Genomic DNA, 14891 nt, shown 5'->3' on the forward strand with positions numbered 1-14891 from the left:
TGTTACTGATCTTTCTCTCTCGGCTTGGTGTGATGCTGACTATAATAGTTGTCCGTTGCAACGGCGATCACTCATGGCTTGGTTTATTCAATTGGGTGGTTCTCCGATTTCTTGGAAGACACGGAAACAGGATGTTGTCTCTCGGTCTTCGGCTGAAGCAGAGTACCGGGCCATGTCGGAGACTGTCTGTGAGATTTTGTGGTTGCGGGAGGTTCTTGTCTCCATGGGCGTTGATTGTTCTGCTCCTGTGCCACTTCATTGTGATAATAAGGCTGCTATTCACCTGAGTAAGAATCATGTTTTCCATGAACGAACGAAACATATTGAGTCGGACTATCATTTTGTTCGGGATGAGATTGTTAAGGGTGTTATTGCTCCTCAGCATGTTTCGACTAAGTTTCAGTTGGCTGATATTCTTACAAAGGCTCTTGGTCGCAAGGAGTTCGATGAGTTTTTTCTCAAGCTGGATATTCGTGATCTCCATACTCCAGCTTGTGGGGGGTATTATGAGCCAGGGCTCATCTATGTAATTAACATATAAATGTTGTATATTTGGGTTATTTCCATACTTTGGTATTAGGTTAAATATTGTACTTGTATATAAGGCTTTGCCAACACAACTTGAGAAATAAGAAAACCTTTTATACCGAATAAGGTTTTTGACAGCTTATGTGAGACCTAAACGAGATCAAAGCTTCTTTGTCCGTATTTAGAGAAAGCGAAGCTGAAGCTACAATGGAAAATGTTGAAATTAAAAACACATATAGAAGAAAAGACTGACGAGTGAAATTGCATAGAGGATGATGAACACTCAACCCCATTTTTTATGATCTCTTTCTAATCGATATCTCTCTGTTTTGCATATGTGAAAAGATCTAAGAGAGGTTTGACTATTTATAGTGATTTATTGGAAGTACGTGTTTGGTTGGAAACAAGTTTAAATTGGAGCTACGTATGGACACGTCGACATGACGTCTTAAATCAAATCTCCTATATAATAAAATGGAAGTATACAATTTTTTTTGTAAACTATATAATTTTTAAAAGTTGGTTACAAAATAGGTTATAGATTAAATATAGGTTGGTTACAAAAAAAGGTTATTGATTAATTGGTCTATATGAATACACTTAACAATATCCCAAAAAATCTTCTTAAAGAGAATATTTCATTGATTAATACAATTTTCAAAATAAAATTTTTAGTATTCCATGTATTGTTACAAAATATATACTGTTAAACATAAAAATATATGGTTAAAGAGAATATTCCATTGATTAATACAATTTTCAAAATAAAATTTTTAGTATTCCATGTATTGTTACAAAATATATACTGTTAAACATAAAAATATATGGTTAGACGTAAAAAAGAATAAAATATTGGCAATTTATCATACTTAATCGTGATTTACGAGATCTTATTGCAGTTGAAAATAAAATCTTAACTAAGCACGGATCATATTAAAAAACATTCACCAAACATGTTCAAAAATTAAAATAAAAACAAAAAACAAACATATAATCATTTCTCAAACATAAAATTACAAAATTAACAATATAAAACTTACAAAATAGGTATTTTTTTCAAGCCATTATATTTAGCATATGATTTTATTATATAATAATTTATCCAAAAAAACTTTTAAAAACAATCATATAAATTATATTTTACTGTAAAATTATAATTTAAATAAAAAAAATTTCAATCCGTGCTCTAGCACGGATCCTAATCTAGTACAAAAATAAACTTGACTATATTATGTGGACTACATTATTGACACTATTTTCTTTCATGTTTTCATACCTTAACTCAAACGTGTGACACAAATTAATACATTATTGAAATTGTTGAATATATATAACTTTTCTTCTATTAATATTTTGCTCACCCTTGGTGGACGAAGTGATGCACAAAACGTATGTTTTACTTACTACTATATTCAACAAGAAAAAAAAAAAAAAGAAGAGGAAACTGCAGTGCAACTGTAGGGAGACATTTTTTGATAAATAAACAATCAGACACAAATTTTGGTACGTAATCACGTTTGTTTATATTTTCTGAAAAGATCAATTAAAATATTTTAGATAATTATACGAATTAATTTACTGAAATGCTAGATGAAAATTTTTAGCTTATATTATTATTCTTTTAAAGTATCATTTATCATTCATTATTTATATGTAATTATTTAATTATATATGTTTGTTATTACTTATTTAGTCCCCCTATTTTTTTCTTCCCAATTTGTGTTATTTTTTTTATTTATGTATGTGCCGAACGTACGTCCTGATTAAAACTTAAACAGAAACATCTTATATTCATAATTTCTATCCACATTTTCCAAGCTGTATAGACATTATTAATATATAAACATGTAACTCTTATCTTGTGAACCTCAAAACTTCTTATATTGCATAAAAGCTTCCTTATTACAAAAGCAACATACAATTGTTTGTAATGACTAGACTAACACCTTGTACCTATACTACCCCTGAAACTAGTGTTGAGAAAAAAACGTAATTACGGCTAATGCCATTAGAAAAAAAAAACATTGGAAGTTGGGACTAAGTCTACCGATCCTTTGATGGTAGATTTATACACGTGGACTGATTAAAGGTGTACGTCAGATATTTTTGGTACACTTAGTTGTAGTCTTGGTACACTTAGTTGTAGTCTTGGTACACTTATCGGTCACTGTAGATGGTACACTTAGTTGTAGTGTTGGTACACTTATCGGTGGACGTACATGAAATCGATTCGGTAGATTAAGTTGGTAGAGGAATTTCCCTTTGATGATAGACTTTTGTTTTTAGCGCGTGTAGCGGCAAACGTAAAAGGGTGGGAAGATATTTATGGTAGACTAATGGCCTGTTGCGACAGATTTTTGCGACAGCCTTCTCTCCTTACAGATATTTTTGATATACTTGTTTGTTTTTTTGAAATAGTTTTCGGAGTGTGATGGTAGGTTTCTTGTCCGTGGTAGATTTAGTAAGCATTTTTGACAGCTGTAAAGTCTTACCAGAATAACACGAATTTGTTTGAGCTGTCAAAGACAGTCTAGCGTTGCGATAGACTTATTGGAGGTAGATCTAAACATGTTTGCTGTTCTTCCGATCTATGGTGTTCATGTAATAACGTTTGTAGCAGACGTCTTTTTCCTACTATGTTTCGTTAATCTTTCCTCTGGGTTCATCCATGGAAGAGCTAGATATTTGTTCGAAAATCTATATAACTCACTTTTTATAGGTTTTTAATTTAGAAATCAGATGTTGAGATGAAAATCTATAATAGTTGAGTAAAAAACCCACAAGTGAAACCAAAAAAATAGACATAAGTCGTAAAAAAATAAAGTGAGGCAGGGAAAATTAGGGTTTTCAGTCGTATGTTAGAGGTAGAAGACGAGGATATTCTGGTAATTTCGGGTTCATTAAACCTAAAATCGAACGTGTACGTACATATAAACGTGTACGTACATATGAACGCATACGTACATAATGTTCTTGAGATTAGAGTACGTACATAACATTCTTTTGCTTAGTGTAGGTCCATAAATCCGTTTTAATGAACGATATTATTGTAATTTTGTAGTCATCTTCAACATATCTTCTTCTATAACCCTAGCTAAAATTGTCGTTGTTGTTCACCGGAAATGGAACAAGTAAGAGATGTTACTAGAAAAAGTAAGAGATGTTACTAGAACAACCTATGTAATTCGTAATTGTTTATTTATCATATTTTCGAGAGGTAATGAACAATAACCATACAAAATTACATTTTAACTATAGAGGGTAGTATCCAGTCTCCTTCCTTATCTTCATAAGTAAGTACAAACTCAGACGATCCATCCAAAAGCCTCAACGGTTTAGTGAACTGACCAGTTAACCCGATAGTGCCCGGATTAGTGCGAAAGAACATATCTTCTAGTGTTTGGGCCAAATTCTCGTAAGAAGAATGAGCATTCAAATCAACTTTTCTTCCAATAGCAACTCCATCCATGTTCACCTTAATAAACCCAAGTTGCACTTTCCCATTCACTTTCTTTGTCACATCTTTAGGCTGATGATCATCATTCACTTTCTTCTTACCAGCTTCTTCTTCTTCTCTTGCCGACTTTGTAGCTTGGTTATTAACCAAACTGTTCATCCTATGTGACCCAATAGGAGGCCATCCCACAACTTGACTGCTACAAACAAAGCAAACATATCAGTCAGGACTTGTTCCTATATCCAAATTCAAGAACAACCAAGAACAGATTCAGCTAATCAAGATTCCTAATTCCAAAAACAGAGCCCTTGTTCCTACATCAAGAATACACTAAATCTTTCTGAATGATTGAGCTAGAGCTCTTTAACAACAGCTAAACACACTAAAGAGTCTTTAAGAAACTCCTAAACAAACTCTGTTCCGAGAAGAATAACAATTTCACATCAAACACTTGATTTAGTTGGAAAAAAACGAACCTTGAACGAGGAGGAGATGAACCAGCGTGAGAAGCAGAGTCAGCAGCACGTTTAGAGCCAACAGAAGGAAAATCCTTAGCAGTCAAAAGCCTACCACGCTCTCCCCACGCGCCACCACCTGATTTACCAGCAATCTTGGCCGCCGTTCCACCGCCGAGACTCAGCCCAAGACCAAGCTCAAGCTCACTCTCACCTTTCCCCATCTCAAGTTCAGTAATCATCAGAGACAGACAACAACAACAACAACAACAACAACAACAACAGAAACACAAAAAGAAAGAGCCCTAAGAATCCAAAATCAACACAAAAGAGAGAGTCTTTTGAGAGTCAAGAACGCAGAGCAGAGAGAGAGCAAAAGAAAAAACCTGGGAAAGCAGACAAAGAAAGAAAGAGAGAGAGAGAGGGAGAAGGAAACAAGAAAACAAACAAACAGAAAGAGACAGAGAGAGGATTTTAAGGGTTTCTTGAAATCTGAAAGAGAGAGTTTTTGAAGAAGAAGAAAGAGAGAAAGAGAGAAAGAGAGAGAGGATTAACCACACAACTTATCTTGTATATCTAAAGCCATACCAGGTCATCCTTTATCTTGTATATCGCTGAACTCAAACATCAACTCAGCCCGTTTGATTATAGTTTTGAATTTCTCAATACGAAATTGAAACAAAATCTAGACTTGAACAAAGAATACTGAGCAAAACACTTTGTGTTTAGAAGAAAAAAATTAGGAAGAATCGAATTCATGAAAACAACATTAATAATCTCAAGTAGCATCAAGCTTTCATGGATAGTCATAGTCTAACAACTGTAGAAAACAGAAATTCACCAGCAACTTATTATTTAGGTACACAATTCAGGGCTAACTCAACTCGGTCTCCATGGAGTGTTGCAAAACCCCAGAAGGAAAGAATAAAGATTGCCTATTCAGTCATCAATCCTACAAAAGAGGATAAGTAGTAGGTAGCTTTTAAACCTTGCTTATTCTCAAACAATCCCTGCAGTCTTCTCTGCTAGTTTCTGCACCTTCCCCGGACGAGGATCTTCTGCTTTATCTTCTCCCTCATAAGCTGCAACATGAACTCCAAGAGCCGCACGACCTGACGGATCAAGATTCTGTGACCAAGATGCGTCCCACTCTACAGCTTTTGCTGTACTACATGCCACACTTGGACCTCCTGGTACAGTCGCTCTAGCTGCACTCTGCTCATTTGTATATTACGAAAAACATATCAGAAGCAAAGATCAAGACAATCAAGGTGACAAAGTTAGTTATGTGGATGAAATCATTACCTTAGGGAAGAACTTTTCAAAGATGGTTCTGTAGTAGTAAGCTTCTTTTGTCATAGGTGTGTTATCAGGGAAGACAAAGCTTGCGTTCATCAGCATTGTGTCAGAGACCTTACCAAGAGAGAAATGAAAGCATCACATTATCAAACTGTGACTTAAGATTCTATATATGAATAAAAAGAGATATCTGATTACATGTTTGTTTGCATGATCTTTTCGACCATCAATCCAGCTGTATCCTACTCCATCACTGAACTGTTCTTTCTGCCTGTATAGAATGTGCTGCATTTACCCCCAAAAGTTAAAAGTTATTAGCAAAGCTGGAAAATTTTCATCAAGGCTCCAGGAAGCACAAAGTTTTTGTTATAAAACCTTTGGTAGATAAGGGTTTTTCTCATCATCGAGTCGTGTATCATCGGTTTACCTGGTGTGGTTAGAAGAATCTTAATTAAGAACAAAAAGGTGTGCTTTCAAACAGACAGAACAGAGCAAGAAGACAAAATAGAATGAAGTGTTACCATTTTCAAGAATGTAGATCGGAGGATTGTTATAGCTCTGCTTTAGATACGCAAGAACACCTTCAAGACCCCATGGAATAGCCTCCCACTTCAAGAAAAGAAATTGAGTAAGGAAAAAACTCCAGTTTCATGAAGATCAAACAAGAGTTTTTGGCATAAATATATGTATATATATACCTCGGAAAATGAATAGTTCCCAATGGCTGTTCAAAGAAAGAAGAGTTATCAGTTAAAAAGAGTTGAGAAGCTTATGAAAATAGAGGCTCAAAACAAATTTAATATTGTTATGACACAAGATTATTTAAATGTTAGAAGCTTATGAAAATAGAAGCTTATGAAAATAGAAACAAATTTAATATTGAGAAGCTTATGAAAAGCAAATGTTAGAATTTCAACCATGTGGTTTAAGAACTTTCAATTCAATCCCAAAGGAACACATTGAGAAAGGAGGGATGACTACCTGTCCATAGGCAAAAACAGAACTGTTAAATCCAGCCAGACAGTTCTCTACAAGAGGGGCTCCCACAAGCTGAAAGATCTCTTCCTGCAAAGAAGACACGAAATATAAAAACTTCTTAGCCTATGTAAATCATGAGATAAATAAGTAAATACAGTGACACCCCAATGATGAAACTAAATACTTGCCTGAGTTGACTCCAGGACAGCAATCGAGTCGAATGTGAAAGTCTGTTCATTGATAGTGTGAGGCATCGTTGGAGAGCTTTTTAACTATCATCTCCTCTTCCTCACCTTTGCTTGGAGGCTTCATTCTGACTATAACCTACAAAAAGACAAATCGAACTAACCGTAACTAATAGCAATCAAGAAATTAGGGATTTTAGAATCTGGAACTTAATTTGACCAAACTCATCCAACAAATTAGGGTTTTTTTTTTTTTTAATCCTCGAACATTTTCCAATTTATGGGCAAGAAATGCATTAAGGAAATTATAAATGTGAGATAATGGAAAAAGGAAGACTAAACAAACCTGAGGACCGCAATCTTTTAGATGATTGAGTTGATTTCTTTCTCCTCCTTATCCTCGCTAGAGATAAATGATAACAGAAGTTCATAATAAGTTAAGCACACAAACACAAAAGGTAACAAAGAGAATACAAAAATGTTCAATACCTAGTCTGAGAAATCTACGACGAAGAACATCATTAAATCTGGCTTCAGAAGCTTCTCCAATCCTCATACCGCTGAATACTCCCAAGTTATCAAAGAAATAACACTTGCAAGAAGCATTCGCTGGGAATAAATCACGATGAAAAGCACCTGAATGACACAAAAATGCATTTAGTAAAAGAGACCCGTCCAGTTATAGAAACATCTCGCAAAGCCTTTTTCAAATTAAGAATCATTACTTTCAGCATCCTTGAGATCTTCCTGAAGCTTGATAATCTCTTTCTTCCTCTCCTTAGCCTAATTTCAAAATTAAAAAATCGAAAATCTCAAAGCTCCGTTTCACAACCGATAAAAACACACAAATCATATGACGTAGATTTCTAAACCCCGAACATGGATTTCAAAGCAGAGAATAAAATAAAAACTAAACTAGATCTGAAATTTTGTTGTCGAGAGAGAAAGTGAATCAAATTAGAAGGAATCAATCTGATGTTTTTTGCCCACCCAATTTTAAGAGAATCAAAAAAAAGTAATTGATCATTCAAGTTTTTTTTGTTTTTTTCTCTCTAAAATCAAAGACAATTTAAAGTAAAAGCATAAGATCTCAAGAGCAAGAGCCTAAAATCTCAATTTTTTTTTTTTTACCAAATTTAATTATAAATGACATAAAACGTAATAAAACACACAACTTAGGTATAGAAGTAATTTGCAAACTTTTATGTGTTATTTGAGTAAGTCGAAAATCTCAACATGTTAGTCTAGTAATAAACCTACTTTTATGTAATATTCTAGGTAATTTCCCTTTTTTTTTTTTTTTGGTCAAACCCTCAAAACTTCCTCTGATCAATATAGCCACTCCTTTTTTCCGTGCTAAGAGAAGAATGAGTTGTAGGGTTTTTCCCCTTTTGATAAGAGACAGAAAACAAAGAAGAAGAAAAAACACCCTTTGACTTATTCTCTTTTTTGACTTGTTCTCCTTTCCCAATATAAGATTTAGACGAAGTATGACTTCTTCAGATGCTGTTAATTTTTGCAGACGGTCTGAGGTTCACAAGAACTAGTGAACTACACGTGTCTACAATACATTGTTGGTGTTGGATATTGTATGTAAACCCTGCGTCGAGCTGATCAGTTTAGTCAAAAAGCCGATGCGATTGGTTTCTACCGGTTCTAGTGAAAAAGCCGGTTTCAAATACACAAAGAATGAACCACCAGAATTCGGTTTAGTGATGAGAGGAACATAAAATAAAATAAAATAAATAGACTTACCCTTTCCCTAGTTTCCACAGTTATTTGGTAACGTGCAAAGTAACATAACTGTGGTGGGACTGGGAGACATGCGTTACAGTGACAATGAGGAAAAAAAAACATATAATTTATATATCTATACATATTGTTACAATTCGAGCCGCTTCGTACTGCGTGCGTACAAGATGTCATGCCATTCGGAAGCCTATGTTTCTTTGTTACTTTGTGAGTAGGATCATACATCGTTGTTTACATTCTCGTATTTAAAAGACCTTGGTGTCTAATGAGTAGTGTTGATGTCCATATCGGTCACAATTAAAATATTTAATTCGGTAAAAAGAAGAACGAAGTTCTCTTTATAAGGTCGGGCTACAGGATGGACTAGACGAGTCAAAATAGCGAATGAAAGACAATAGACGAGATACGAGCTCGTCGATTCTAAACTTTGGACAAGATGGAGCTTGTACTTTCTTTCCGTATTCTCTTCTCTTTCATGCGGATCCCTTTTTAAGAGCATTGTGCGCCTGTTTTTATAGGTAGCTGTGTCAGTTCGTCTCCAGAAAAGTCCAAAATACCCTCCTTCCTTTGAAGTTTACTTGGACCTTTCCTAGGCCGAACCTTGTACTGGAGTGAAAACCTACCCCTAACAAATAGCGCATGCAGACTTAATAATTTTGGAAAACAGAGTTTTCTCTCGAATTAGACTAACAGTAACAGTAACAGGACAATTCCTTCTCACTTGGAAACGTATAAGACGACCACTACCACTTGATTTATCACCGTGAAGTTCATCTCCCAAACCCAAAAAGAGTCCACAAAGCTCAAAAACCATATCAAAACGGGCAGATCTTGAAAATAAACGCCGAGACCATCAGACCAACGAAAACTATTGAGTTGGAGCATTATAGTCGATAGACATATTAGTGATGATAGAGACAATGGACATGGCTACTTAAGGGAAAAAATTTTACGAAGTCACAAAGTAAAGTGACCTTACTTCAGTTATAGAAAATCCTATTTTGAGAATTTAAGTTCCTTATGAATATAAAGCATCAATGTGATATATACTCAAACTAATAAAAATGTTAGTAGCACGTCAACAAACTTTTTGGAGATTTCCATTTTATTAGTTTGAGAGTATATATACTGATGAGAAAGGAACGGTATAAATTAAACTCCCTTTCTTAACTTCCGATGCACTGTTACAAAGAATAGAGCCACCATCACATCACCGATTCATCAACTCTATCTCCCTAAGCGACACATATGTGATATGTCACTCATATATAGGCTAGCTATATCATAACTCATCTTCAGCCCCACACGTGCCTCTCATGTGCTTTTCATATACCCTTATTGCTTTTAGTTTCCTTTTAGAAAAAGTTTCTAATTGCGCACATTAGATTAAATGTTTGATCGTGTTTATTTCATTGTAAATTTTTAACTCACTACAAGAAAACATGCATTTTGAGACTACATTTTGTGACTACTTATTCAGTCGCAAAATACAGCGACGCTTTTGAGACTAATTTTCGACGACTCAACGACTAACAAAAAATTGGAGAGAAAAACGTCGGTTATTAACAACGAAACATAAATGTCACAAAATGTTCTTAAATTAGCGACTACATTAGGACTAATTTGCGTCGAAAATAACTTTGTCTCATAATGGTCACAATTTTGCGACTACTCTGTGATGAACTATATAGTTGGTAAAGATAGTCGCAAAAACGTCGCATATTGAAGACTTATTTGCGTCCACATTTTATACCCCTATTTAGTAACAAAGACGTCACAAATTGCAACGATATTGTGACTGATATCTGAAGACTTTGCGACTAACACCTGATTTAACCACACTTTTAAGACTGTTTAGCCACTCTATATATTTTTTATTTTGAAATTTCACATTTGAGACTCATTTACATGTTTAGGTTGAAGTTTATGCTTTGTTTTGCTCACCTTATCAATAATAACTTTCTGAAAGTATTAAATTTCCATGACTATAAAATAAACATCCATAAGTTCAAAATTTATCTTAAGTGTTACATGTTCTTTTATATGAGAATGTGTTGCAATGAAGAAAAATTCAAAACTAAGTGAAGTAAACATTGTTTTACTAAATCTTACTATTACATGTATTTTATACTACTAATATGAGTTCTCTTTAGTGATTTATATCAACAGTTTTGTTCATAATGTGTAGAATTCAAGATTTTTATTTTGTAACGTATAAATGGTAGTCTTAAAATGGTCACATATTGCGACTGATTTGCCACTATATTAAGACTATCTCAGTTTGTCACTATTTTGCTACCAATTAGAGACCTGTTTTGCAACGATATTGTGACTGATGTCTGAAGATTTTGCGACTAACACCTGATTTAGCTACACTTTTAAGACTGTTTAGCCACTCTCCATATTTTTTATTTTGAAATTTCACAATTGAGATTCATTTACATGTTTAGGTTGAAGTTTATGCTTTGTTTTGCTCACCTTATCAATAATAACTTTCTCAAAGTATTAAATTTCCATGACTATAAACTAAACATCTATAAGTTCAAAATTTATCTTAAGTGTTACATGTTCTTTTATATGAGAATGTGTTGCAATGAAGAAAAATTCAAAACTAAGTGAAGTAAACATTGTTTTACTAAATCTTACTATTACATGTACTTTATACTACTAATATGAGTACTCTTTAGTGATTTATATCAATAGTTTTGTTCATAATGTGTAGAATTCAAGATTTTAAATTTTGTGACGTATATATGGTAGTCATAAAATGGTCACATTTTGCGACTGATTTGCCACTATATTACGATTATCTCAATTTGTCACTCTTTTCCTACCAATTAGTGACATGTTTCGTTAATAACTAGGTTAACTTACTCTATGACTAATTTGCGATTCTTTTCGTTAATAACTAGGTAAACCAAAATGACTTCTCTTCGTTTATTATTAGCCACTCTTGATCTAGGGTTAACACTTTATCCTCTCTCAAAGGGTGATTTACCGATTTCTCTCCCAAACTATTCTCTTTTCATTCATCTGATTTCTCTTTTCATTCATCGATCTAATGGTGCTCAGGGGTAGTAAATCTAGAGGTCGTGGAGGCAGGACTGCATCGGGTGTAAGGACATACAATGGTCAAAACGCCACCAGAGGTGTCTGTGCTCACAAAACTTCTTCTCACTCGTCCAACCCATCGGCGACACATTCTGGGACCAATTCGCATCAAAGTCGTCCTTCGCAGTTTCCGCCGAGGACACAGTCTGGGAACCATTCCGGGACCCAGTCGCATCAAAGCCCTCCTTCGCAGTTTCCGCCGAGGACACAGTCTGGGAACCATTCTGGGACCAATTCGCATCGAAGCCTTCCTTCACAGTTACCGTCGAGGACACAGCCACGGTCTCCTACTCTTCCACCACCGGTTCCTGCTCCAGAAGCTGTACTGCAACATGTTCTGAATTTCCAGTTTGGTGTAGAGCAACCAAACCCTAATGGGGAAGGTGGCGACGAATGAGGAAACCCACATCCTAATCCACCTCAACGAAATCTTAATCCTGGAATCGAGACTTTATGGTATAAATTCTCCTTATTAATATAAATTCTCCTTGTTTTAGTTTCATATAAGTTGTGTGATCCTCTTAGTTATATCGGTTCGATATAAGTTGTGTGATATAAATTTGATATCGGTTTTAGTTTGATATAGGTTTGATATAAGTTGTTGTTGTGATATAGGTTTGTTGTGGTGATATAAGTTGTTGTTGTGATATAAGTTTTATATCGGTTTTACTTTGATATAGGTTTGATATAAGTTGTTGTTGTGATATAGGTTTGTTGTGGTGATATAAGTTGTTGTTGTGATTCTCATTTGGTATAAGTTGTTGTTGTGATATAATTGTTGTTGTGATATAAGTTGTTGTTGTGATTCTTATTTGGTATAAATTGTTATTCGGTTTTAGTCTTGTGATATAAGTCTTGTGACCATTCGATTTTAGTCTTCTGGGACCATTCGGTTTTAGTCTGTGATATAAGTTGTTGTTGTTCTTGTTTTTTATAACAGGTTTAACAGACACGAAGGGAGGCTGTCTCCAGCGATTGCTGGAATCTTTTGGAGGAAGTTTGATGGGCCTTACTACAGTTGGAAGGTGACTCCAATACCCATTCAAGAGAGATACTTCAGGACGTTTGCGGTAATTTTGACTCTTTCACAACATTTTATTGTTTACTCTATGTATGACTTAGAATTGTTGCTAACTTAAACTGTTTGTGTGATGTAGCAGAAGTTTATGTGGGATTCCGGGATTACTGACCTTGTTAAAGAAGGTTTCTTGAAGATAGCCAAGAAGCGGATGAAAGGCATTGTCAGTCAAGCAAAGAGGAGTGGTGTGCAACCATCATGGATTGGTGATACATTATGGGCTGAGATGTGGGAACATTGGGAGACACCTGATGATATTGAGAAGAGTGAGAATGCTTCATAGTGCAGAAACTCTACTCGTGGAGGTGTTGGAGTGCACAAACACTTAGCCAGTCAAAAATCATTTGTGCAAGTTCATCAAGAAATGGCAAGTCTTCGGTTTCCATCCAATTACGTAACTTCTGATTTTCTAATACTGCTTATGTGAATTTAATCTGTTTGACTATCATTGTAGGAGGAAGAGTTGGGACGTCGTGGATCACTTAGCGAAGTGTTTATGAAAACACATACTCGGGCTGATGGAATTTTTGTGGATCAAAAAGCGAAACAAGTTGCTGAGACCTATGAGAAGACCATAGAAGAGAAATTGTCTGAAATGAATGAGGATGGTCTACATACTTCAGATAATTCCCCTGAACATTCAAGTCATCGAACTCTCAACATTGGTCAAAAGAATGAGATCTTTCTTCAGGTAATTTTACTTAATGTTTTTGATTTTCTTTTAATGAGGTTTAATTATTCTCTCTTAACTGAATGTTTACTGAATGTTATGTTTTGTTTCAGTGTACTCAGACAAATATCAAAGGCAACCCTTTTAGCTTTGGATCTCTTGTCGAGACACTTAACAAAAGAAAAAGGAATGAGAGCTATGCGAGCCCATCAACTGTTCAGGATCTTCAAGATCAACTTCGGCGCAAGATAGCTGAACACGAGGCTGAAAATGCACGACGTGATGAGGAGCATCGACAGTCTCAGGCTAGCTTCCAAAAGCTCCTCGCCTTCATGAAAGAAAAAAATCCTGAGTTGGCCGAGTTTATGGCTTCTGCTTCTACTGACCATGAACCAGCCACACAAGCCATGAGAGTAGGCACCACACAAGCCACGGCAGCTGCCAGTTCTCCTTTGTCTAACACTTCTTCCACCCAATGAACTTGATTTGTATTTCCTCTCATTTAGGATGATCTTTTGTGTTTAAACTCTTTTAGGATGATGTTATGGTATGATTAGGATGATGTTATGGTATGATTAGGATGATGTTTTGGTATGATAAGGATAATCTTTTGCTATGATTAGTATTTTTAATCATCATTTTCTTTTTAATTAATAGCGTTTTAAATTAGAAATTAACCAATACAAACATGTGACCAGTTTGTGACCAAACCAAATAACAAACATGTTACCAGTTTGTGACCAAACAAAATAATAAACAAAAGCTCCAAATTCAGACTCTTGTAATTAGTCCCAAAATCGTCCCGCTATAGGACTCTAAATATGGTCACAAAACAGTCCATAAGTAAACTTGGTTGCATTTCTGTCGGAAATTTGCAACTCCAGCTATCAGTCACTTAACAGTTGCTTACATACGACTATACTTTCTAGTTGGAAATCAGTAGCAAATTAGAGACGATGTTGCGACCGTTTTATTTTGCGACCATTTTTTAACGACTCCCAAAAACGGTCGCTAAGAAGCCGCAAAACCCTTATTTGCGACTACTTAGCGACTATTTTAGGAGTCGCAAACGGCGTGTTTTCTTGTAGTGACTGTAGAATGAAGAAATTGGTGCACAAAAACACAAATTTTATTAATAACATTTTATTTTTCATTTATGTTTTTGATATATCCATACTATAGATATAGCAGAATCACTTTTCACAAAAGCGAAGACATAAAAATTGATGGATATTCGAAATGGTAAAAGTAACAAAATGTAAAAAAATATATATACACTTATACAGTATTGATAAACAATATAAACCTGTAAAAATACTCACGTTTCATATAACCAGCAAGCAATCAAACTAATACATACAAAATGCGTTAAAGTTGG

The 14891-nt window shown here is 34.9% G+C and overlaps 3 protein-coding genes across 6 annotated transcripts; 1 reads left to right on the forward strand and 2 right to left on the reverse strand.

Annotated features, from left to right (window-relative positions):
- Positions 1-3705: 3705 nt before the first annotated feature.
- LOC147919713 (auxin-responsive protein IAA13-like) lies at positions 3706-5018 on the reverse strand. Of its 2 annotated transcripts, none has more exons than XM_087505987.1 (2): positions 4462-5018; positions 3706-4184 (listed from the first exon to the last, which is right to left on the reverse strand). In XM_087505987.1, the coding sequence occupies exons 1-2, from the start codon at positions 4680-4682 to the stop codon at positions 3770-3772; spliced, it is 636 nt and encodes a 211-aa protein (XP_087362113.1). In that variant the 5' UTR covers positions 4683-5018; the 3' UTR covers positions 3706-3769. The 2 variants fall into 2 exon arrangements, with proteins under 2 accessions (XP_087362113.1, XP_087362114.1); XM_087505988.1 differs by having other exon boundaries at positions 3706-4181; positions 4462-5014.
- A 176-nt stretch (positions 5019-5194) lies between these two features.
- On the reverse strand, positions 5195-8075 carry LOC104771676 (asparagine synthetase [glutamine-hydrolyzing] 3-like). Of its 3 annotated transcripts, XM_087505990.1 has the most exons (12): positions 7893-7978; positions 7628-7685; positions 7392-7538; positions 7249-7305; positions 6906-7041; positions 6721-6804; positions 6438-6463; positions 6261-6348; positions 6115-6166; positions 5938-6024; positions 5746-5853; positions 5195-5655 (listed from the first exon to the last, which is right to left on the reverse strand). In XM_087505990.1, exons 11-12 carry the CDS (start codon positions 5839-5841, stop codon positions 5440-5442), a joined length of 312 nt encoding a protein of 103 aa, XP_087362116.1. In that variant the 5' UTR covers positions 5842-5853; positions 5938-6024; positions 6115-6166; positions 6261-6348; positions 6438-6463; positions 6721-6804; positions 6906-7041; positions 7249-7305; positions 7392-7538; positions 7628-7685; positions 7893-7978; the 3' UTR covers positions 5195-5439. The 3 variants fall into 3 exon arrangements, with proteins under 3 accessions (XP_087362116.1, XP_087362115.1, XP_087362117.1); XM_087505989.1 differs by having other exon boundaries at positions 7628-8075; XM_087505991.1 differs by lacking the exons at positions 7249-7305; positions 7392-7538; positions 7628-7685; positions 7893-7978 and having other exon boundaries at positions 6721-6800; positions 6902-7041.
- A 3514-nt stretch (positions 8076-11589) lies between these two features.
- Positions 11590-14149, forward strand: LOC109131252 (uncharacterized). Its single transcript, XM_087506641.1, has 5 exons — positions 11590-12221; positions 12706-12835; positions 12926-13210; positions 13298-13534; positions 13627-14149. Exons 3-5 carry the CDS (start codon positions 13208-13210, stop codon positions 13990-13992), a joined length of 606 nt encoding a protein of 201 aa, XP_087362767.1. The 5' UTR covers positions 11590-12221; positions 12706-12835; positions 12926-13207; the 3' UTR covers positions 13993-14149.
- Positions 14150-14891: the final 742 nt, after the last annotated feature.

This window comes from Camelina sativa, chromosome 20, assembly GCF_030686135.1.
Source record: "Camelina sativa cultivar CO46 ecotype springtype chromosome 20, ASM3068613v1".
Lineage (NCBI taxonomy): Eukaryota > Viridiplantae > Streptophyta > Magnoliopsida > Brassicales > Brassicaceae > Camelina > Camelina sativa.